Here is a 22,424-nt window from a genome sequence, read left to right on the forward strand (position 1 = left end):
AAGTGAAGTCAGGGGCTATCTAGTTCATCTGTGTACCCCCAGCATCTGGTGCACACCTGGCATATAGAAGGCTCTTAGTATTTTTCCCCTCAGATTATGACACAGGCACTTTGGGCTTTGCAAAGTCCTGAGATTTAGCTATGGATCTGTGATGGAAACAGTGGTTTTCACCCACAGAAGGGAGTGCCGTGGAAAATCTATAATAATACAAGCAATTTTCCTGCTTAGGCTTTCCGTGACAAGATTTGGTGACACAAAACTGCTTGCCCCCAGACAGGCAAGTGTTTAAGGGCAGAAACATTTTATTTGTCTTTATATCCTTAACTTCTGACACAAAGACTTGGAATATGGGAGGCAATTAATAAATGCTGAATGATAATAAATGCAATCCTAAAGTGATGATAATGAAAATACAAGGACAAGAGGGAGCAGTGGAAGATGACAGAATTCTCCTATACTGGAGATATTTTGAAGACAGAGACCTAGAGAGAACACACTGATTCATAGCCAGAGCATCTAGGAGATGTCATGTACCCAAGAAGGGTTGATTCCATGAAATAATCTGAAACATGACACTAAGCCTGAAGCATGAAAACAAGCCTGCATATTTGGTTAAAGCAAACTCTTAAGGCAGGTGTTAACAGATTCCAAAATAATGTGACGGAACGCAGATTTTTAAAAATATAAATTATCAACGTACCGGCTAACAGCATTTCCAAAAATGGAGCGAATGTTGTCCACAGTTGTGGCATTGGGCAGTGTCCTGACGTCGGCTACCGTCTCACCTTGCTGATAAACAGAACAGAAGATCCAACTTACTGTCTCACAGGGCTGACTGAAACACCATAACCTCGTCTCCACGGGCAACTATAAAAAAATCCTTTCTTCTTTTACAATACATAACCATCCCCTATAAATCAAGAACTTACTTTTTTAACCGAGAAACTAATGCCTGAATTGTGTACGGAATACCTGGCAGAGAAAAAAACAAAACAGTAAAAAAAGAGTGGCCAAATGCAGAGTACATGCCCCCTTTCAGTTAAACAAACTGGTGGAGTTAAGTAATCTAAACAAAGATATATACAAACAAAAATATCTTTAAATGTCATATTTTACCCATAGGAGAATAAGCCAACAGAGACGACATGAAGATATCAATGCTAAATGTGGCAGAATCGAATAAAAAACAAAAAACTTTGCTTCTATACGTTGCTGACTAGACTCAAGGATATTTCAATACAATCTCCTCCTTGCCTATAGTTTTATTTTCACAAACTCAAAAGATCTGGGTTGCCTCAAAGACATCTTGAGAATGTAGCCTGAACACCCCCTGCACTCTGTTGTTCTGTCTCAGAGTCCCCAACACACGCCCTCCCCACCCGCTTCTTCCCCCTGAGGTCCTGTCCTAGTATCTCCCAGCCTTTTCTCGGTTGGCTATCATTTACTACTCCTCCCACCATGGGCCCCAGGACCTGGAGGATTGTGTCTAGCCAAACGCACTTATTCAGTAACAATTAGTTCACTTATCACACCTAGAACTAAAACAGCCAACCAGAACTCCTCTATTTCCAGGAGCTAATTGATATTGTGATACTGATTCATACGATTCCAGGGGAAAAAAAGCAAAAAAACTTCATGTGTCTGTTCCACTTTAATAGAGGTAAATGTTTTACTGATTTTAATTTTTGTAGCAATACTGAGAAATAGTTAACACACCTCTGTTACAATTCAAGGACACGCAGGCTCAGAGAGCCATGCTGGGGCCACTGTACTAGCGGGTTAAGTCAATCCTGGACATAACGTTGTTTTCACCTGCCCTGAGTCCCTTCTCACTCTGTTAACAGGCCCTAGTCTTCCTTTGGGACACTACCTCTTCCCCATTTCACTTGATATATCCTTAGACTGCCAGTCAAGAAATCTGCTCCCCACAAATGTGGGCACACGATGGGGGGACCCAGGCTATGCCAATAAGATGCACTCTCCTGGGAAACAGGCTCTTGAGCAGAGTCAGGAAAGGAATGAAAACAGTTGGAGCAGGGCCACTATATTAAATCCCTGAAGCCACCCTGCTTCTTGTTCTCCCCAAGGAGCAGCCGTCCACACACTTCTTTCCACTTGCTGAGTCACTCCTCGTCTTTCAATAAACGTCTTTTGGGCTCAGGTTAGTACAGTCAGTTTGTTTTGCCTGCCACCAAAGGACCCTCACTGATACAGAGACCAACTCTTGCTCTCTCCTGGGGACATGAAAGACAACCCAGAATTGGTGACTAAACCTTGACCAGAAACAATCTGTAGGCTAGTACTGCTGCTTACCATCTAGCTCAGCAACTGTTCTCAATTTCTAAGCAGCAGAACACATTCCTTTGGTGAGAGAGTGGTTCAGAGACACCCGCCCAGATTTTGGACTGTACCTGCCGACAACTTCCAGAATTTTCCCATACTCTTCACTTGGATTTTTTAAAGCTTTCCTCCTCGTGGATATGTTGTAGAAAAGGTCCTCTACCTGAATAGAAGATTGATTTTTCTTGTAAACTCACAGAAATAGATGGAAATAAAGCTGGGTCTTAAGGCAGAGAATCCAACTACATTTATCACCAGCACAGTTCTAAGCATTAGGAGAGGCGGCAAGAGATGGGGCAGTCTTAACAAAAGAAAGAAGGGATATTTCACCTGCCTCCCACTTTACTCACTGATTTCTCAGATAGGTACTGGGGGCTACCTCCATGTCAGGCTCTTTGCCTTGTGCTGGGAATAAGAAGACAAATGAAGCACAGTACTGCCCAGAGTAGCACAAGATTTAGTGGGGCAAACATAAACTTATAAACAATTACAATACCACATGGCATTCAAACCTATTTTGCAGACTAAGAATAATTATCAGATCTTTTAGGGGTTATTGGAAATTACACTGTGGTCCCAGTTACAGGATTCCCCCTTAACACGCACTACGAAGTACACGTTCATTTCAGCCCCCACCCCCCACTCCACCTGCCTCATCAAGCCCAGGGCTTGGAACCTTCGAGGAGATGTGCTCTGGCTGGGGCTGAGGGTGGTAGGGTGGGATGTGTAACATGACAGTGGGGTGCTTTATGGGATCTCGGAACGGGAAGAGACCAAATGTGGCACCACAGAAATAAGGCAGTGTAACACTTTCTCCTAATTAATGATACAATCTGTTACTCAGAGCCCTTTGAGTGAGTGGCAGATATTCTTCGTTACATCCTTCCTTGATAGATGAGCAAAGTGACGTTAAGGGACATTAAACGACTTGCCTCTGGACACACAACCACTGAGTGGCAAGGCTAAGACTCTGACTCCTCAACTGGAGCCAAGCTTAAGGTTCTTTCAATGCCAGCTACCCTGCCACAGAGTTCTGTGGTCTCAACAAAAGAAACTCCCAGCCTCTTAAAAAAAAAAAGGAGGCGGTGGGCAGGCTGCCATGCCACAAAAGTCAATAATTATTTCTCTTTCTTAGAATGTGGTATCTTGGGGCTCCCATTAACTAGTAAATATTCATTTTTTTTAATCCTTTGAGAACTCAAAGACAATTTTGTTTTTTACTTCAATATTTATATAAAGCTCCCTTTCAAAACATTCCCCTCCCGTGCACCATTCTTACCGTGATCTGGGTCCCTTGATTGCCTGCACATGGTTTAGGTGGAGCTTTCAGCTTTCCATCTGAGTAATGTGCTCTAGCAGAAAATATAAGAGATTACTGAGAGCTAACAAAAAAAAGAACAGACACGTACCCAAAGAGTAAAAAGGTAAATTACACAACAATAGATTAAAATATAGCCATGTTATAAATTGTCTTAGTTACCTGTTTCCTCTCTTTTTCCACTTCCATAACCATTCTAATTTGATACCAAAGGAGGGGGGAAAAATCCATTTTTTGGTTTGTTTGTTTTTTTTGGCAAATATTGCTTTTTAGTTCCTGAGTTCTGGGCTACAAACAATAGTTTTGCCATTGCCTAAGATGACTGTAAAATTTTTTCCAATGATTCTGCAATCATTTATTTGAGGGGCTACCATGTTATCAGGCCTGTAAACGCCCTGTAATAAAGGCAGGCCTTTGGAGGTTCTTGATTTAGTGAGGGGACAGACTTTTCCCTTAAGTGTAGAACAAGGTGCTAAGTGATCCAGAGTAGGAAAACATTTAGCCTGGGGTGGGAGTGGGGGAAGTGTCACAGAAGAGATGACAATTCACCTGGACTCTGAAGCAGTATAATCTCAGGTGGAGAGAACAGGGAAGACCATCCAGGAGGGGGAAAACATAAACAAAAGCAAAGAAGCTTTAGAATATGCAGCAGCTGAGGATGTGTGGAGGGGAGAAGCTGGAAAGATGGACTGAGTGCATTGGGAGGATGCTAGTTGCTATGACAATGACTCGATTTCATCCTCCCACAGAAGGAGGGCTACTAGAGGTCCCAAGCAGGGGCATAACACCCCAGAGGCAAAGAAATGGAACCTGTGTCCCAGACTATTTCAGAAGATATTCACTCACAAGTGGCTCCCCAGTTTGTCAGAAGGGATTCTAATCATATCAGCCCAGCTAGGTCCTAGGGCTGTTACAATTTGCATCGAGTAAACCCGCTCTAGCACCAGTGCTGCAGACTCTGAAATGTTCCATCTTCCATTACTGCACACACTCAACTGTTAAAGAGGGCTGAGAAACAGGCAGAACTGCCCTTTGTTGAAGCTATTTTCTATATAAACTAACAATCTGTATGATAAAAAAAAAAATCTGTTTTTTGGCGTGAATTAGACACTCAATACCCATCTTTCACTAGGGAATGGCCAGTGCTTATGAAAACAAAGGTGTGATTTTGATTCCCTGAATCCCCTTTCTGTTCTGTTCCAAGGTCATTCAACAGCCTCTGAAAACTGTGCCAACATAAAAGCGGCCACCTGTGGGAAGGTGCAGCAGGGGGCTCAGAGCAGCTAAGGAACCAGGATCCTTCAGCACCCCAGCCATGGCCCCATAATCAGGCCAAAGGGACATCCTGCCAAAGGGCAAAGGGGCAGAATGACATCACAGCTCCCACGGACTCAGAATTCCTCTGTGTAACAGACACCTTGCTAGGCACTTGTAATCTGTTACCTCGTAGCTTTCACGAGTCCATAAAGTAAGATTATTACCTATGATGATTCCTGTGGATTATCAACTAATCCAAAGGCAGGAAAGAAAAGTTACCCAAGATCTAGGCCAAAAAAGATAACACTGGTGTTCAGATAGGATTACTTTGAGATGCAGACAAAAAGCACATTTCAGGATGAATTTATACACATAGCAGAGGACAGCACTATACCTGTATGCACACTTCCCGTCAGCTGTTTTGGTTGTAATGCTGACGTGAGCCACATGGCTTATGCTGGCCAAAGCCTAAGGAAAAAAAGGAAATGAAATGAAAGAAAAACCCACTGCTGGGTCACCCCATCTCATCATTAATGGAGAAGTTATCTCAATTGCCTCTTCTGTTTTGTATTAACAAATGGCAACAATGAGCACTCTGCTCACTCGCTTTGATGATGCTTTTTTTTTAAAAAAAAAAAGAAAGCTATTGAGTTGAATCTGTAGCATAATTACTAGAACAAGGGAAAAATATATATATAAAAGTCCAAAAGGAAACACACCCAAGCATTTTTTTTTTTTTTTTTTTTTTTGGCCACACCGCACAGCTAGTAGGATTTTAATTCCCCAACCAGGGATTGAACCTGGGCCCTCGGCAGTGAGAGCACTGAGTCCTAACCACCGGACTACCAGGGAATTCCCCATCCCCAAGCATTAACGTTAACCTTAATAGCAACTGTGTTCAGGTGTAGCGTTATAGGTGTATTTAATAGTCTCAATGATTTGTCTTCTAACAAGTTTAAAGCCTGCCTTCAGAAATGGATAATGGAAACACTGCAAATAGATAGTGCTGTATACTATTATTCAAAACTGTTTTCTATAAGCAATTTTATGTTTAGAAATATAAATTTAGGGACTTCCCTGGTAGCGTGGTGGTTAAGAATCCGCCTGCCAGTGCAGGGGACATGGTTTCGAGCCCTGGTCAGGCAGGATTCCACGTGCCGCCAAGCAACTAAACCCGTGCGCCACAACTACTGAGCCCGTGAGCCACAACTACTGAAGCCCGCATGCCTGGACCCCGTGCTCTGCAACAAGAGAAGCCCCCGCAACAGGAAGCCGAAGCACCGCAACGAAGAGCAGCCTCCGCTTGCTGCAACTAGAGAAAGCCTGCGCTCAGCAACAAGGACCCAACATAGCCAAAAATAAATAAAGTTAAAAAAAAAACGAAATATAAATTTAAAATTATGCAGGGACTTCCCTGGTGGTCCAGTGGTTAAGACTCCGTGCTCCCAATGCAAGGGGCCCGGGTTCGACCCCTGGTCAGGGAACTAGATTCCACATGCTGCAACTGAGATCTCACACCGGGCAACGCAACTAATACCCAGCCCAGCCAAATAAATAAATAAATATTTTTTTAATTATGAAATTAAGACTAAACAAATTAAAAGAAAACAAAAGACCATTTTTTCCCCCTTAAAATCAGGATTGGTTTGCTAGCCCTTTGGAATCTGTATCTCCTTTCCCAAGGACACCATAGCATAAAAAAATGCAACCCAGGCACTGTGATGGGGTCTGTGTGACAGCATCTCAGGAGACAGTGAATACAGCTGTGGCAGACTCAGTTCATTAACAAGGACCATGGCTCAGGCTCAGAGATTACCAGGTCCTAGCTGGATTTCCCTGGTGTATGTAATTGAGCTAATGTTCATCATTAAAAATGTAAATGATTTTGCAACCTGTGGTAAGGAAGGACATTAAATACATCAAAAACTACAATGCTACCCAACACCAGGAAAAGAAAGGGCCACTGGCAGATGGTCCTGCTTCTTCAGGGGCCTTTGTACCGGCACCGGAGCAAGAGGACAGGAACACAGACTCTGGAGTCAAACTGCCAGGGCTCAATTCCCCATTCTGCCACTTCCTAGCTGTGTGCCCTGGTCATGTTTCTTAAAGTCTGTCAGTTTCCTCGTATATATGTAAAACATGGTAATAATAATAATAGAACCTACTCTATGGAGTTGTTAAGAGTGAAAGGGTTAATACACACAAAGGGCTGAGAACCATGGATGGCACACAGCAATCCTTCAATAAATCTTCCCTATTTAATTACAACCCCAAAGATACCCTACAGCTGGGCTAAGGCTCCAGGAGGCCATGCGCTTAGGAACTGACTCAGGAAGTTGCAAAGCCAGAATGAAACTGCTTTGCTAGGGTTGACCTGAGGCCTACTTAAAGTCAAGGGGGCCTCAGGGTACACAGTCTGATGTTGCCCCTACCTGGAACAACCTGGGGCTCACTGTGAGCCAGAGGGTGCTTGAGACTACCCGGATTTGATCTAAATTGCAGTGACTGGGTCACAGCTGCCTTTTAATTTAAAAAAATCAAATAGGGAATTCCCTGGTGGTCCAGTGGTTAGGACTCAGACGCTTTCACTGCCGGGACCCAGGTTTGATCCCGGTTGTGGAACTAAGATCCCGCAAGGCGCTCAGAGAGGCCAAAAAATAAAAGAGAATAAAATAAACAGATAAGTCAAATAAAAGTAAACTACATTCACATGATAAAAAATCCAAAAACTACAGAAAGGCCTAAAACGAAAAGTAATTTGCCCCATTCCCCTCCCCGACACTGGCTCTCATTTCCCCCAAATAACTACTCCAAACAGTTTCTCTGGTACCTCAGAACGTGCGGAAAGGAATACAGCCCTGCCAACACCCGGATTTTAGCACAGTGAGACCCAGTGACACCTATTTCCCCTAACCTCCAGAACTGTAAGATTACAAATTTGTGTTGCTTTAAACCACGAAGGTTGTGGTCATTTTGGGGGGCAGCAATAAGAAACTAATACAAACTACTTGAAAAGGATACATATTTTTACTCACGAATGCTATTTCTATAAATTTATCCTAAGGAAATAACTGAACAAAACACATTGTATGTACATGAATATTCACCAGAGCATTAAACACGAAAAAAATGGCAAAGAGCATAAATGTTCAACAGGAAATTATATAAATAGACTGCAGTATGTACAAGTAATAGAACAGGGACTTCCCTGGTGGCGCAGTGGTTAAGAATCCGCCTGCCAATGCAGGGGACACGGGTTCGATCCCTGGTCCAGGAAGATTCCACATGCCGTGGAGCAACTAAGCCCGTGTACCACAACTACTGAGCCTGTGCTCTAGAGCCTGTAAGCCACAACTACTGAGCCCACGTGCCACAACTACTGAAGCCCATGCGTCTACAGCCCATGCTCCACAACAAGAGAAGCCACTGCAATGAGAAGCCTGCGCACTGCAATGAAGAGCAGCCCCCACTCGCCGCAACAAAGACCCAATGCAGCCAAAAATAAATAAGTTTATAAAAAAAAAGAACAGTATGTAGCCATTACAATTTATGTTGCCCTACATATATTGAATAATATCTTTATATCCAGAGTATTGTCATAAAAATATGATACTATTTTTATCCATTTTCTATTTAATATATCCCTATGATACATCATATAATTTCATTCACAGCTATTTCAGAATATAACTTAAAAGGACTCAAAAAAAAAAACCGATGAAACTATTTTTATACCAAGAAAATTAACAGTAATTTCTCCTTAATACCATCAAATAACCAATCTGTGTTCAAATATCTGTCTCAAAAAGATTTTAGTTTGTGCAAATCAGGATCCAAGTAAGATCAATACATTGGAGCTGGTTCACATGCCTCTTAAATCCCTTCTAATCTATGCTTCTTCCTCCTTTCTTTACCTTTTTTCCCCCATACAGTTTACTTTACAGGAAACAAGTCTTTTATCATGTGATTTCCAGTCTCAGTACCATTTACCATGCTCCCTTGCTCCTTGTATTTTTCTGTATATGGGTACTTGGATCTAAGTATTGGTAAGATTCACATTTGATTTTGGACAAGAAACCTTGGTAGATAGTGCTATCTTCTTCCATCAAGAGACCTGGGGGGTCTCTGTAGATACAGTTTATGGTGTATTAAGTATTTATGGATAGGGAGGGTGGGAGGGAGGGAGATGCAAGAGGGACAAGATATGGGGATAAATGTATATGTATAGCTGATTCACTCTGTTATAAAGCAGAAATTAACACACCATTGTAAGGCAGTTATACTCCAATAAAGATGTTAAAAAATAATTAAATAAAATAAAATAATTAATTAATTATTTTTAAAAAGTATTTATGAACAATTCTCAGTTTTGGAAAATTGAATCTAAGTTTGTTTAGATTCGCATATATTTTAACAAGTAAAAAGTATCATGTCTTATTGACCTGCTGAGAAACATATGCTGACAAATGGCAGAAATATCATCACAGGAGGATGTTTTACACATTTCTTCAATCCTCAGCTTACCTCACCCCGAAAGCCATAGGTAGAAATATGAGCTAAATCCTCAAAGGACTGCAGTTTACTTGTGGTGAACCTCTCACACACAATCTCCAGATCTTCTTTCTAGAAGGTGCAAAAAAAATCAGTGAATAATTATGTTACTCATTTTTCCAAATCTTTTTTAATTTCCCTCTTCTTGATTGAATCCAGGAAGACATTCCTCTTGGGAGAAGAGTTCTAAATCAGCAGGAGCGTCCTCTCTGGACGTCCAGAACTCCACTCGGTCCTGCTGCTCCTTCTTCCTCTCTCGCCTCATTCCTCAGCCTCATTTGCTGCTTCTGTCTCATCTCCCCTGAGAGTGGATAATTCACAGTTCCATCCCTGGACCTCTGCTCTGTCTACGCTCACTGTCTTGATGATATCACCCAGGCTCACAGATTTTACAAAAATCATTACTGTATTAGAAAACTTCTTTATTAAAAATCTATAGGTACATTTAATTGTAGTAAAATATACATGACAAGATTTACCATTTTAACCCTCTTTAAGTGTACAGTTCTGTGGCATGAAATACATTCACATTGTTGTGCAACCATCACCAACATCCATGTCCAGAACTCTTTCATCTCCACAAACAAACTGTACCCATTAAACAAAACCTCTCAGGACTTCCCTGGTGGTCCAGTGGTTAGGGTTTCATGCTTCCATTGCAGGGGGCAAGGGTTCAATCCCTGGTCGGGGAACTAAGATGATTCCGCAGGCCATGTGGCGCAGGCCCCCAACCCCCTGGAAACCACCATTCTACTTTCTGATTCTATGCATTTAGCTACCCTAGGTACCTCATACAAGTGGAATCATATAGTATTTGTCCTTTTGTGACTGGCTAATTTCACTTAGCATACTGTCTTCAAGGTTCATCCACGTAGTAGCACTTGTCAAAATCTCACTCCTTTGTAAGGCTGAATAACATTTCATTGTATGTATCACATTTTGTTTATCCATTCATCTGTTGATACTTGGGTTGCCTCCACCTTTTGGTTATCATGAATATGTTGCTATGAACATGAGTGTGCAAATCTCTTCAAGGCCCTGCTTTCAACTCTTTTGGGTATATACCCAGAAGTGGAATTGCTGGGTCATATGGCAATTGTTTAATTGTTTTAAGGAACCACCATACCATTTTCCACAATGGCTGTACTATTTTATATTCCCACCAGCAACATACAAGAGTTCCAATTTCTCAACATCCTTGTCAATATTTTTAATTTTTATTGTAGTTGAAATATTTGGTTTTTATTAATTACTTAATTAATTATAACAGCCATCCTAGTGAATGTCAAGTGGTATCTCACTGCAATTTTTATTTGTAGTTCCCTAGTTACCAGTCATGTTGAGCTTCTCTTTATGTGAGTCTCATGGCTTTTAATACCATCAAAATGGAATACACCAAATTTTTATCTCCAGACTCATACATGTATCCAACTAACAGGCATCTTAAGTTGAACATACCCCAAAATGAATTTCTGATCTTCCCCCAAACCTGCTTGTTCCATAGCCTTCTCAAGAGTAAATGGCAACTCTTTTTTTTCTATTTGCACAGGCCAAAACCTTGAAGTCATTCTTGACTCCTCTTTTTCTTACTCCCTGGACAAGCAAATTCTGAGAGCTTTGGTCTTCATCATCAACCCAGAATCTCACTGCTTCTTACATCTCTGTCACAACCAAACCGGTCCTGTCCGGTCCTTCTATCCTGTCCTGCTACAGTCTATTTTCTGCATTGCAGACAAAAGAGTTCTTATAAAACTTGCCAAAGCATGTCACCTCTTTGCTCAAAACCCTCTAAAGAATATCCCACCTCATCCAGAGTAAAAGCCAAATATTTTACAACATCCTACAAGGTCCTACATGCTCAGCCTGGTTATCCTTCAGACCTCATTTCCTTTTAGGCTTCCACTCCCTCCACCACCCATTCTAGACATACCAACCCCCTTGCTAGTCCTTAAGCGTGTCATGCAAGCTTCCATTTCGTGGTTTTTGTGTGTATTGTTCTCTTTGCTCAGGACACTCAACCTTTAAAGTTTCATGACTCGCTCCTTGACCTCCTTATTCTCCTGAACAGTACCCAGCATGGAGTAGGTACTCAATAAATATTTATTTTTCAAACAATCCCATCCATAAAAGCCTAAAGTTTCCAGAACAGGGAGAAGTCCCACCACTTCCTGCAGATGTAGCACACGAAGCACACAAACATCCTGCCGCTCTGAGGTTTTCCTTACCCTGATGCCGGTGCCATTGTCTTGGATCTGAATCAACTTCAGGCCTCCCTCTTTAATAACCACTTGAATACTTGTGGATTTTGCATCTAAACTGGCAAATCAAACAAAAAAATAATAATTTATTAGTCTGCAACTACTCTAATGCACATATTTTAATACGAGTCAGGGGATAAGAACAAATTCCAGACAAATATAAGACTCAGTGTGTTTTCCTTTGTCTCACAGGCTCTGTGACTACATTGTTATCAGTTTACATGCTGTGTGAGAGAGAGGGAAGGAAGAGAGGGACGGAGTGAGGAACCATCATTTCCAATAGGACATTCAGCAACTTTTCTGTTCCTCTAGGAAAAAAAGAAAGGGAAGTTAGAAGTGGGACCTTTTAGTACATGCCTCTTTCTTACCTACTTTTCAACTAATTCTACCATCTGTTACTCAAACTTTATTCAGCCTCACGCTCCTAAATGACCCTTATAAAATGTCATTAAAAAAATTCTAAATGTTTTTCTCTACTATTTTCTTTATGCAAATATATTTATGTTGGGGGAAAGAAAAAATGGCAGTGCAGAAAGCTCTTTAAGAAGTCAATACATCTTTTTATTCCTTCAAAGAGTAACCTACAAGCATAGAGCACCTACAGAGCTACAGAAAATAAATCCAGACTGAGGCTGCATGAGAAAGAAAAGTTTCCTCCTCCTCACACAGAAAATTCTTTATTCAGAAATAAGATATTAAGTTACTTAAATATTAAAGATCTTTCTCAGGAGCCCCTAAATTGAAGTTGTACTTAGCCGTCTTGACTTACGTATTAAAAAGAGCATAACTGGACTCCATACAAAATCTCTGCTTAGAGAATTCTAATCCACTGATCTAACATGTGTAGTGTTGCCGTAGTCTTCTGGCACAGTACAGTAACAGGCCTAAATCGTTCTGTCAGTTAATTCTAACACTGCAGAAACAAAAGCCAGCCTTTGTGAATTTAAAGTCAAAAGGAGAAACCATCCCCAGTCTCCCTGCTCCTTCTTTTGTCTACCTTCTAATTCTCTTCCTTTCTCTCAGTGGTCCTTTCAGACCCACTGTTCTTTCAGTCCCATTACCCACGATGGTTGTTTGTGTTTTCACAACAATCCCTTTACAAACCTACCAATCTTCGCTGGGACATTTTTTTCCTTTTAACGTATAGATTTTATTAACATCAATGCATTTTAACACAAAGGATCTGACATAACGTTTAGGTACACTATGAGCCTCTGTCCTTTTTAAAGTTTACAGTTTACACCCAACTTTCTTTCCACGTTTTTAATCTCCTCCTTCCACAAGGTTTGTGTGACAGTTCTAAACTTCAGAATCCATAAAATCAGATATCTTCAAAGTGACCCCGCAAAAAGTAAAGGGCAGGAAAATCCTAAGTGGGGTCAATCACTTGGCAATAGGGAAATCACAAGTTAAACCCCAAGTCCATCGAACTCTCCTAAAATCTCAGCAATTTATTTAGAATAAAACTCAAAATGAATCGTACTTCTGAATGTAGATGGATGACTTCCGGAATAAGCAAGAAACTGATAACACATAGTAACCTCTGAAGGATGAAGGAAGTTTTTTTCCTTTTAAATTATAAAATTTTTATACATTTAAAAATTTGCACCTTCCGCATATATAATTTTTAAAGGACTTCTCTTAATGACAACACGAAAATATTGTGTAACCCTCTCCTTGCCCCGCAACAACCCTGAAGTCTCGCGAGGACGCTCGAGGACCCGTGAGGGGCGAAGGCAAGACCCCCGGCCTCCGCCGCCGCGGCCCTGCGCCGCACACGCCTTGGCTGCGGGCAGGGAGGCGTGTCCGCCCTATCCTGAGCATCGGCCCGTTAAGTCGTAGCCTCTAAGGAAGCCTTGACTCCCTTCGTACCAGTTCTCTATCATCTCCTTGATGGCATTAGCCGGGCGCTGGATAACTTCCCCTGCCGCGATGCGGTTCACCACTGTCTCGTCCAGCCGCCGGATAACCCCCGCTACCAGCGACATTTTGGCGCCAGAGGAGCCCGAGTCACGGAGAGAAGCTAACTGCAAGTGCCTTCAGCCAATCCCCTTAGAGCTTCGTGCCCACATCTTTCCATCAACTCCACTGACGCCGTCCTGCCCCACCCTCTAGCGGCAGCGCCGCTTCCGGGACAGTGAGCTATTGATTGGGCAGCGTGAATGCCAGTCAAATACGTGAGTTCCGGGTTCTCTTAGTCCCGCCCTAAAGCGCCTTCAGTCCACTTTGCAGCTAGAAGGATGTGCGCCTGCGCACTAAAAACCGCTGTCCACTCTTCCTATTGGCTCATGTCTGGGGCAGAGGAATACGAAATCTCCAGCCAATAGGAACAGAGGTGTCGGAGCCGCAGGTTGGTGTCCCCAGCTGGGGTGATCTGGCGCAGAGTGGAGGAGGCGCTTGCGGCTCGCTCCTGCTCCTCCCCTCTCCTTGCGGCCTCCCGGAGGTCTGCCCAGCTCCTGTGGCCTCCCGTGAAATGTGGATGACGCCCAAGAGGAGCAAAATGGAAATCGACGAGTCTCGGGGGTTCCGGGCCGAGTGGACACAGCGGTACCTAGTGGTGGAGGCTCCGGAGGGCGAGGGCGCCCTGTGCCTGGTGTGTCGCCGCCTGGTCGTAGCCACCGGCGAACCCGACGTCAGGCACCACTACGAGGCCGAGCACGACTATTACGAGCGGTATGTGGCGGAGGGCGAGCGCGCGGCCCTGGTGGAGCGTCTGCGTCAGGGCGATTTGCCCGAGGCCGCCCCGCTCACTCCGGAGGAGAGAGCTGCTCGTGCAGGTCTCGGGCTCGCCCGCCTCTTGGCCTTGAAGGGTTGCGGCTGGGGCGAGGGGGACTTTGTGCACCGGTGCATGGAGGTGATGCTGAGAGATGTGCTGCCCGATCACGTAAGCGTTCTGGATGGCATTGATTTATCTCCGGAGATCACGCGGCAGAGGGTCCTGGACATTAACCAAAATCTACGCAGTCAGCTTTTTAACCGAGCCAAGGACTTTAAAGCCTATTCCCTTGCCTTGGATGACCAGGCTTTTGTGGCCTATGAGAACTACCTCCTGGTCTTTGTCCGCGGCGTAGGCCACGATTTGGAGGTGCAAGAAGAGCTTCTGACCATAATCAACCTGACTCATCACTTCAGTGTTGGTGCCCTCATGGCGGCAATCCTTGAGGCCCTACAGACGGCAGGGCTTAGCCTGCAGCGGATGGTTGGACTGACCACGACCCACACTCTGAGGATGATTGGTGAGAACTCAGGACTGGTGTCATACATGAGAGAAAAGGCTGTAAGCCCCAACTGTTGGAATGTGATCCATTATTCAGGATTTCTTCACTTGGAACTGTTGAGCTCCTACGATGTAGATGTTAATCAAATCGTAAATGCCATATCTGAATGGATAGTTTTAATTAAGACCAGAGGCGTTAGGCGGCCGGAATTTCAGGCTTTACTAACTGAATCTGAATCAGAGCACGGTGAAAGGGTTAATGGACGCTGTCTGAACAATTGGCTTAGAAAAGGGAAGACTTTAAAACTAATATTTTCCTTAAGAAAAGAGATAAAAACATTCTTGGTTTCGATAGGGGCAACAACGGTCCATTTCACAGACCACGAATGGCTTTGTGACTTTGGCTTCTTGGTGGATATTATGGACCACCTTCGAGAACTCAGCGAACTATTGAGAGTGAGTAAAGTCTTTGCTGCTGCTGCCTTTGACCATATTTGTGCGTTTGAAGTGAAGCTGAATTTACTTCAGAGACATATTGAGGAAAAAAATCTAACACACTTTGCCGCCTTGAGCCAAGTTGTTGATGAGCTTAAAGGGCATCTTCAAGAAGACGAAAAAATACTCGATCCTGATAGGTATCGAGTGGTGATCTGTCGCCTACAAAAAGAGTTTGAGAGACATTTCAAGGACCTCAAGTTCATTAAAAAGGACTTAGAACTTTTTGCAAATCCATTTAGCTTTAAACCTGAATATGCACCTATTTCAGTAAGGGTGGAGCTAACAAAACTTCAGGCAAATACTAACCTTTGGAACGAATACAGAACCAAAGACTTAGGGCAGTTCTATGCCGGATTGTCTGCTGAATCTTACCCGATTATCAAAGGGGTTGCCTGTAAGGTGGCATCCTTGTTTGATAGTAGCAAAATCTGTGAAAAGGCTTTTTCATATTTGACTCGGAACCAACACACTTTAAGCCAGCCATTGACAGACGAACACCTCCATGCCCTGTTTCGGATTGCCACCACTGAAATAGAGCCGCATTGGGATGATCTTGTGAGACGAAGAAATGAATCAAATCCATAAACTTTTGTAGTACAACATTGAAACACTCAACAAGAGTCCAATTCTAAAAGCAAACATCTGTTTGATTTTCAAGTTTACTAATTTGGATTGTGGGAAAGCACCACATTATTCATCCAAATTGATCACAATTCAAATTCTTCAGACATATTTTTTTTTCCATATCAAGAGGCAGCATGGGACTGAAACATGCAGACACCTTTTTTTAAAACTTAATTTGATGGCAAAGTCATTATCTTTTGCTTTTATGATACAACTGTTTTTAAAGACATTTAGTACTAATAATGTGAGTTGAATTAGAAGTCTGTTTTTAAGGTGTTTCGAAGAAACTTTAGCTCTTATTTTAACAAAGTGTTAAAATTCTGATGCATATAGTCTGAAATTATCAACTGCTTAAATATATGTTTGAGCCAATTTGCAGAAACTCACATAGCAAGTGCAGAAGTTTCTGAAAAGGAGGAACGTACATACAGTGGAGGTATTTTGTCAAACTGTCAGAATGTTTGAGACTATTTTTTTAGACATATTTCTGAGTCTGAAGTAAATATTGACATATTTCCTCCCTCTCACCTCCCTCCCACCCGCCCTAGCGATAATGATATTACTAATACAGAAAATAAGCACGTAAAATTTTAGTCAGAGGAGCAAGAATTTTTTTTTAATTGCTAGTTTAGGAGGCTTCCTGCAGTCTGGAGATCAGACTAACCAATTTTTGGAAGTTTCCCCTGAATTTTTCACAATTGGGTGCTGTTTTATGAGCTTGCCTACTAAAGGACTACGGTAAGTATAGACTCTTAGGGGTTGCCCGCTAGTAATTCTTTTTTCTACTCTAGATAGTTTGGCCCTGTCAAAAAAGGATGAGGAAAAAAAGATGTTTGCATCCCAGGATCAGGAGGTGTGAGATATTTTAGCTAATTTGTCCTATCTGCATGAGTGTTGCAGCTTTATAAAGAAATCCTGCTTAGAGGAAACCCTTTATTTTAAAGTGATATAATATCAAATGTTGTTTGTTGCTGGAAATGGATTTATTATAAATTTGACACTATCCCACACATTGTGTATTTAAGACAGTGCACAAGTGGAAATTTTAACTCTCAAGAAGCAGCTTTATTTACAGATTGTAGCACTTCCGTATTTCTAAGTGAGACATCTGCTTTGTGCTAAAACAGTAATTTTCAAACTTATGTTAACCATGAAAAGGAAATCTTACAGTAAAGCCAAATATGTGAAATGATTTAAGAAGAGGACCCAACTTAGAGATCCTCTCAAGTACAATTTGAAAACTTGTGTTCAAGTCCTGTCTTAACTATTGTAATGCATTTTTCTGTGGCCACTAATTCAGCAAATTCAAGGAACCAGAATACAAACAAGAATTTAGAAGGAACTGAAGCCTGAGCTATCAAAATAGATGCCATAAAGAGCCCAGGAACCAAAATTCTGCCAGTGGTTCTCAACCAGAGACGGTATGCCCTCTTTCCAGAGGATGTGGGGAGACATAAAGGGGACTGTTTTAATTGTCACACTTATTGAGGGAAGTTCTGCTGGCATGTCAGCATGAACGACACCCCATCCCCCACAGTGCATAGGACAGCACAGCACAATAAAGACTTATTCCTCCCAGAGTGCCAGTAGACCCCCTGTGTAGATTCTCTTATATTTCGAGGGACAGGGCAAATTACCGGTAGAAGCAGAATTAGAAGGGCAGGTTGGGAAGACTGATAATACTTGATAAGGGACACTAATTCCAACATTCCAAGTTTGTCTGGTAAGATGCAGTCAAGGCCTTGCTAGGTTCTGGTAGCTCACAATAGCATTTATAACTCAGTAATTGGTATTGAACCAGATTAAAGGGCTCTGTTCTATTATACATAATTGGCATAGGGCAGAAAAGAACGTGTAATGTATTACTAAGATACTTAGCAAGAAGGGTCAAGTTAAGATTTGGGTTAACAGGAAGTAAACTTAAATATCTGGAAAAACAACATAGTGAAAAACCAAACAACAACAACAAAAATCTACCGGTAGTTTCCCAATAGTTTGGCGTATTCTCTTTCATGCAGGTGCTTTATTGAAAGGATAATTGGAAGACCTGAAAGCTGCTTCTGCTTTCTAACCCCAGTTCCTTAAATATTGAACTCTTGTACATTTTGTGAAGTTCCACTATATATTTTGCTTAAGGTAATAATAAGATTAGTTATATAGTCAGTGAATGTGGGGGAGGCATAAGCTAAGAATTTTAAATTCACCCTGAACAATAGAGAATTGCCATAAACTAGTCTTTGTAAAACAGAAAAAAAAAAGTGTGTATTTTACTGTTTTCTGTACTAAGTAATTCTGTAACTGCATGGCAGTCTTTAAAAATTTCTTTTTATAAAATAGTTGTTAACTAGTCCTGTTGTATCAGTGAATATAGTTAAAATAAGTACTATTTTTAAAAAACTCTGTGTCCCCATATCTCCCATTCCTACTAGTTTTCTTAAAAGATTTGTCTGTGTTTCCACTGTCCCGTATTGCTGCTCAGACTGCTCTACCAAGCTTACTAAGTCCTTGTCAATATTCCTACCCTCTTTACCCCACTGGCCACGCTTCATTAAATACTTGTTTAGTTTGGCTTCAGGGAGATACCATCTCCAAGTATGCTTTCTCAGTCTTCTTTGCAGGTACCTCTTTCCCTTAAACATCTGTGTCCTTGGGATTTTTAAATTTGGTTTTAAGCTGTCTTATTCTACATCATCTCCGTAGCTGATCTCTTTTTTCTTTCATGGCTTCACTTACCAACTTTATGCAAATGACTCCCAAATTCATATCTCCTTTCTAGACCTTTCCTGATTCCTATATCTAATTGCTAACTTAAGTCCACTTTGCTGTCTCATAGGCACCACAACATGTCCTTGACCTTGCCCCCCAAACCTGCTCGTCCTTTCCTGGTCCCTCTCTCAGTAAATGGCACCACCACTGCCAACCATTCAGTTGCCCTGACCCGAGCCCCAAAACCAGTTAGCCATGACTTTTCCCTCTTCATCACATCCACTCACACACACCTTTCTGTTAAGCCTGTTGCCTAAACTTTCCTTGATTCTACAATGCTATCCTGATCAAGGCCATCAACCTACCTATATTATAGCACGGGCCTTCTCAGGCTCCATTTCTCTGGTTGTGATCCCTTTCACAGTGCAGCCAGATTTTTCCAAAAGACGTATCTGGTCATATCACTCCTCTGCTTTCACCAGTGCTCTTAGGATACGGCTGTTCAAGTTTCAGTTTATATGCCACTTCCTCTAGGAAGCCTTCATCAATACCCTCTAGAATAGGTTCCCCTACTGTGCACTCCCTAAATACCCTGTTCTTCACCAGCCATATACTTAGCACACTTTGTTTCTTCTTATTGATCAGTGCTAGACTGTAAGCTTCACAAGGGCGGGGACCATATATATGCCTGCACACTGCTGTATCTAGTGCTTAGCACAATGCCTGACATTTCAATAAATGTTTGGATGAATAAATACTTGTATAGTGCTTTACGATCTTTGCAGCCCTTTCATAGTCTCCTTTGACCTTCACAGTGGTCCTGCTGTACCTGCTTGCTGGGTAATTGTTATCCACATATTACAAATCAAGAAATGAAACTAAGTTCTTTGTGACTAGGGAATTGTATTCCTAGAATTTAGTTCAGTGCTTGGCATGTGGCTCAAATATTTACTATGTGAATGTTGTTGAGGAAACAAACTTAGATTGCAGTTTGCCCTAGTAAACGCAAGTAGTAAAGCTGAGTATACTCACATAAATCCACCATGTAATATTGTCTTTACCTCCTTGATGTAGAAGTCTTAATTTTTTTTTTTTAAATTCCTAAAGGGAGGCTTGCAAAGGAACCTGGATGAGAAAGATTGGACAGCTATTTAGTGGACTAAAACAATACCTCAGTAATTAAAAAGTTGCATTCAGTATTGGAAAAAGATAATGCTGCTTAAGAGTTAATATCCATTTTCCTTCTGTAAGCATCAACCCTAGGAGAAAATGGCATCTTATTTACTTGCTCTTTTCCTTTACAGATAATTTCTGGCTCTTCTGGGATTTTAAAGTAAGTAAATTTAACAAAATGTTAGAAGAATGACTCAGTCAGCCCTTCTGGTCACTAGATATTCAGTTCACTTGCTTTCCTACCTGCAGAATGTCCTCATCACCTCCCCAAGGAAGGTAATCCGAAAGTGACATCTGGTCAATATGTACTTCTTAGATTTGCTACGTTTCTTTGCTTTCTTGTTCGCATGCCTCTCTGAACTTACTTTCTGGGTAACTTGGGCTTTCAGGCTTTGTGGGAGAGCCATACCCTTAGTCTCTTTTTCCCTGAGCCATTTTTTTCCAGTTTAAGGGATTAACCAGTGTTACACTCTTAGTTGGACTTTTAATCTGAGGCCCATTAACTAATTCAGAGGTTTTAACAGTAGGTGTGATAGTCATCCAGTGATTTGATCCTTGCTGCAAAAGTGGGTTTTAGTCAACCTTTGGCGTATAGGATTTCTCGCTTTTATCTCTTTGTAATTGAGAAGTAGCTTCTTCCTACCCAGTAAGTACTTGAGTTTGTGAACTCTCTTTATTCCCTTGCTTTTTTGCTTGCAAACTGATTAATTCTTTTCTGAGTTCATCTCTTTCCTGTCTATTTTGTCAAATGGGGCCAACAGCAACCATAACATATTTTGTTTTCTTGTCTTTTTTTTTTTTTTTTCCTTGAGTAAAGTATAGATTCTCTGCCTTCCAGGTTCTCTCCGGACAGTTTCATCACTCCATTAACATGCATCGCCCCTGCATAAGTTATTTCTTCCATCTTCCACTAGCAATTTCCTGAATGCCTGCCAACTAAGCCAATGTTCAGTATGCTAGGTTTTTCAAAAACAGAACCAGTTTCTGTATCAGAATGGCCTAGGTTGCTGTGCGGTAACAACCCCAAAATCCCAGCTTTTCTCTTGTAGTTTGGCTAGGGGCTTTGCTCTAAGTCAGGAATTGAAGAACTATGGCCATGGGCAAAATCTGTCCTGCTGCCTGTTACTGTAAATAAAGTTTTATTGGAAAATAGCCTTGCCCGTTTGTTTATGTATTGTCTGGCTGCTTTTGCTCTACGGTGGCAGAGTCGCGTAGTTGTGGAAGAAAGTGTCTGGCCCACAAAGGCTAAAATATTTACTGTGTGACCCTTTACAGAAAACGTTCACTGATCCCTGCTCTAAGTGGTCCTCATTCTAGGACTCAGGCTGACCAAGCAGATCTCATGTATGGTGTGGCTGCTCATTTTGGGAAATGAAAAAGTCTGACAAATCACTTATAGGCCGGCCCTTAAAGCACTTTCACTGGCCAAAGGAAATCACATGGCCACTCCAGAGTTCAAGGAGGAGTGTAATCCTTCCTCGTGCCTTGGAAGAGAACCCGAAATACTTGGAAGACAAAACTACCGACTACACATATAGTTATATCTCCCTATTTATAAAATTTCTTTGAAAATATTTTTTCTTTTTAATTGAGGTGAAATTACATTCAGTAAAATGCAAATATTTCATGTACACCTCAGTGGATTTTTATATACACCCTTGAACCCATCACCCAAATCAAGATATTGAACATTTCTCGTACCCCGGTCAGTGCCCTGTGCTCCCCACACACACACAAATAACCGCTATTCTGACCTTTATCACCATGGATTACTTTTGTCTGTTTTAAAGCTTCATGTAAATGTAATAATTATATATACTCTTGTTCAACATTGTGTCTGTGAGTCATCCATGTTGCGTGTAGCAGCAATTCGTTTTTTACTTCTGTGTAGTATACCATTGTATGACTTACACCACAATTTATGAATCCATTCTACTGTTGATGGAAATTTTAGTTGTTTCCAGTTTGTGGTTATTATGAATAAAGTTGCTATGAACATTTTTGTGTCTGTCTTTCAGTGAACGTGAGCACCCATTTTTCTTGGTATTCTCCTTGGTATATACCCTGCTTCCATACTTCCCTCATAATTATTCGCACAGCAACTAAACTGATGCTTAATTTTAAAATATAAATCAGCATGCTAGTCCTCTGTTCAGAATCCTCCAGTGGCTTACTATCACAATTAGAATAAGATCCAAGGTCTATCATGGTCTGCAAGATCTCTACCCACACACACCCTTTTTCTTCCTACCCCATCTTATATCATAACCTTTATCCCTTCCCTTCCCCCAACTTGCTCTGCTGTGTACTAGACACTGCTGGTAAGTTGGGGATTGAAGATAAATGGCTTGACCCCGTCCTTAAAGTGGTTGTACTCTACATAGATAATTTTAACAAGCCATGACACTGATTTACGTTAAGTCAATTACTAGTTCTGTAGGGAATAAGAGGCAAATACGCCCTATGATTAAAATAATTAGTA

General features: G+C 41.6%; 2 protein-coding genes across 18 annotated transcripts in view; one reads left to right on the forward strand and one right to left on the reverse strand.

Moving 5' to 3' along the window:
- The window catches only part of MLH1 (mutL homolog 1), a 51,470-nt gene extending 37,623 nt beyond the window's left edge, over window positions 1-13,847 (reverse strand). For both annotated transcript variants that reach the window (XM_067753721.1, XM_067753719.1), the window contains exons 1-8: window positions 13,597-13,847; window positions 11,692-11,782; window positions 9,440-9,538; window positions 5,310-5,383; window positions 3,620-3,692; window positions 2,412-2,503; window positions 930-972; window positions 701-789 (exon numbers count right to left, since the gene is read on the reverse strand). In XM_067753721.1, the coding sequence (XP_067609822.1) occupies window positions 701-789; window positions 930-972; window positions 2,412-2,503; window positions 3,620-3,692; window positions 5,310-5,383; window positions 9,440-9,538; window positions 11,692-11,782; window positions 13,597-13,712 (677 nt within the window). In that variant the 5' untranslated portion in view covers window positions 13,713-13,847. The remainder of the gene's footprint in view (window positions 1-700; window positions 790-929; window positions 973-2,411; window positions 2,504-3,619; window positions 3,693-5,309; window positions 5,384-9,439; window positions 9,539-11,691; window positions 11,783-13,596) is intronic.
- A 198-nt stretch (window positions 13,848-14,045) lies between these two features.
- EPM2AIP1 (EPM2A interacting protein 1) lies at window positions 14,046-21,942 on the forward strand. Of its 16 annotated transcripts, none has more exons than XM_067753756.1 (3): window positions 14,046-18,199; window positions 20,074-20,102; window positions 20,781-21,942. In XM_067753756.1, the coding sequence occupies exon 1, from the start codon at window positions 14,198-14,200 to the stop codon at window positions 16,022-16,024; it is 1,827 nt and encodes a 608-aa protein (XP_067609857.1). In that variant the 5' UTR covers window positions 14,046-14,197; the 3' UTR covers window positions 16,025-18,199; window positions 20,074-20,102; window positions 20,781-21,942. The 16 variants fall into 16 exon arrangements, with proteins under 16 accessions (XP_067609857.1, XP_067609856.1, XP_067609860.1 ...); XM_067753755.1 differs by having other exon boundaries at window positions 14,046-17,484; window positions 18,082-18,199; window positions 20,074-21,942; XM_067753759.1 differs by having other exon boundaries at window positions 14,046-17,484.
- Window positions 21,943-22,424: the final 482 nt, after the last annotated feature.

Source organism: Pseudorca crassidens, chromosome 10 (genome assembly GCF_039906515.1).
Source record: "Pseudorca crassidens isolate mPseCra1 chromosome 10, mPseCra1.hap1, whole genome shotgun sequence".
In the NCBI taxonomy this organism is placed as follows: Eukaryota; Metazoa; Chordata; class Mammalia; order Artiodactyla; family Delphinidae; genus Pseudorca; species Pseudorca crassidens.

Coding starts and splice junctions, on each gene's coding strand:
- EPM2AIP1 (XM_067753753.1), top strand. CDS start 14,198: ATGTGGATGACGCCCAAGAGGAGCAAAATGGAAATCGACGAGTCTCGG.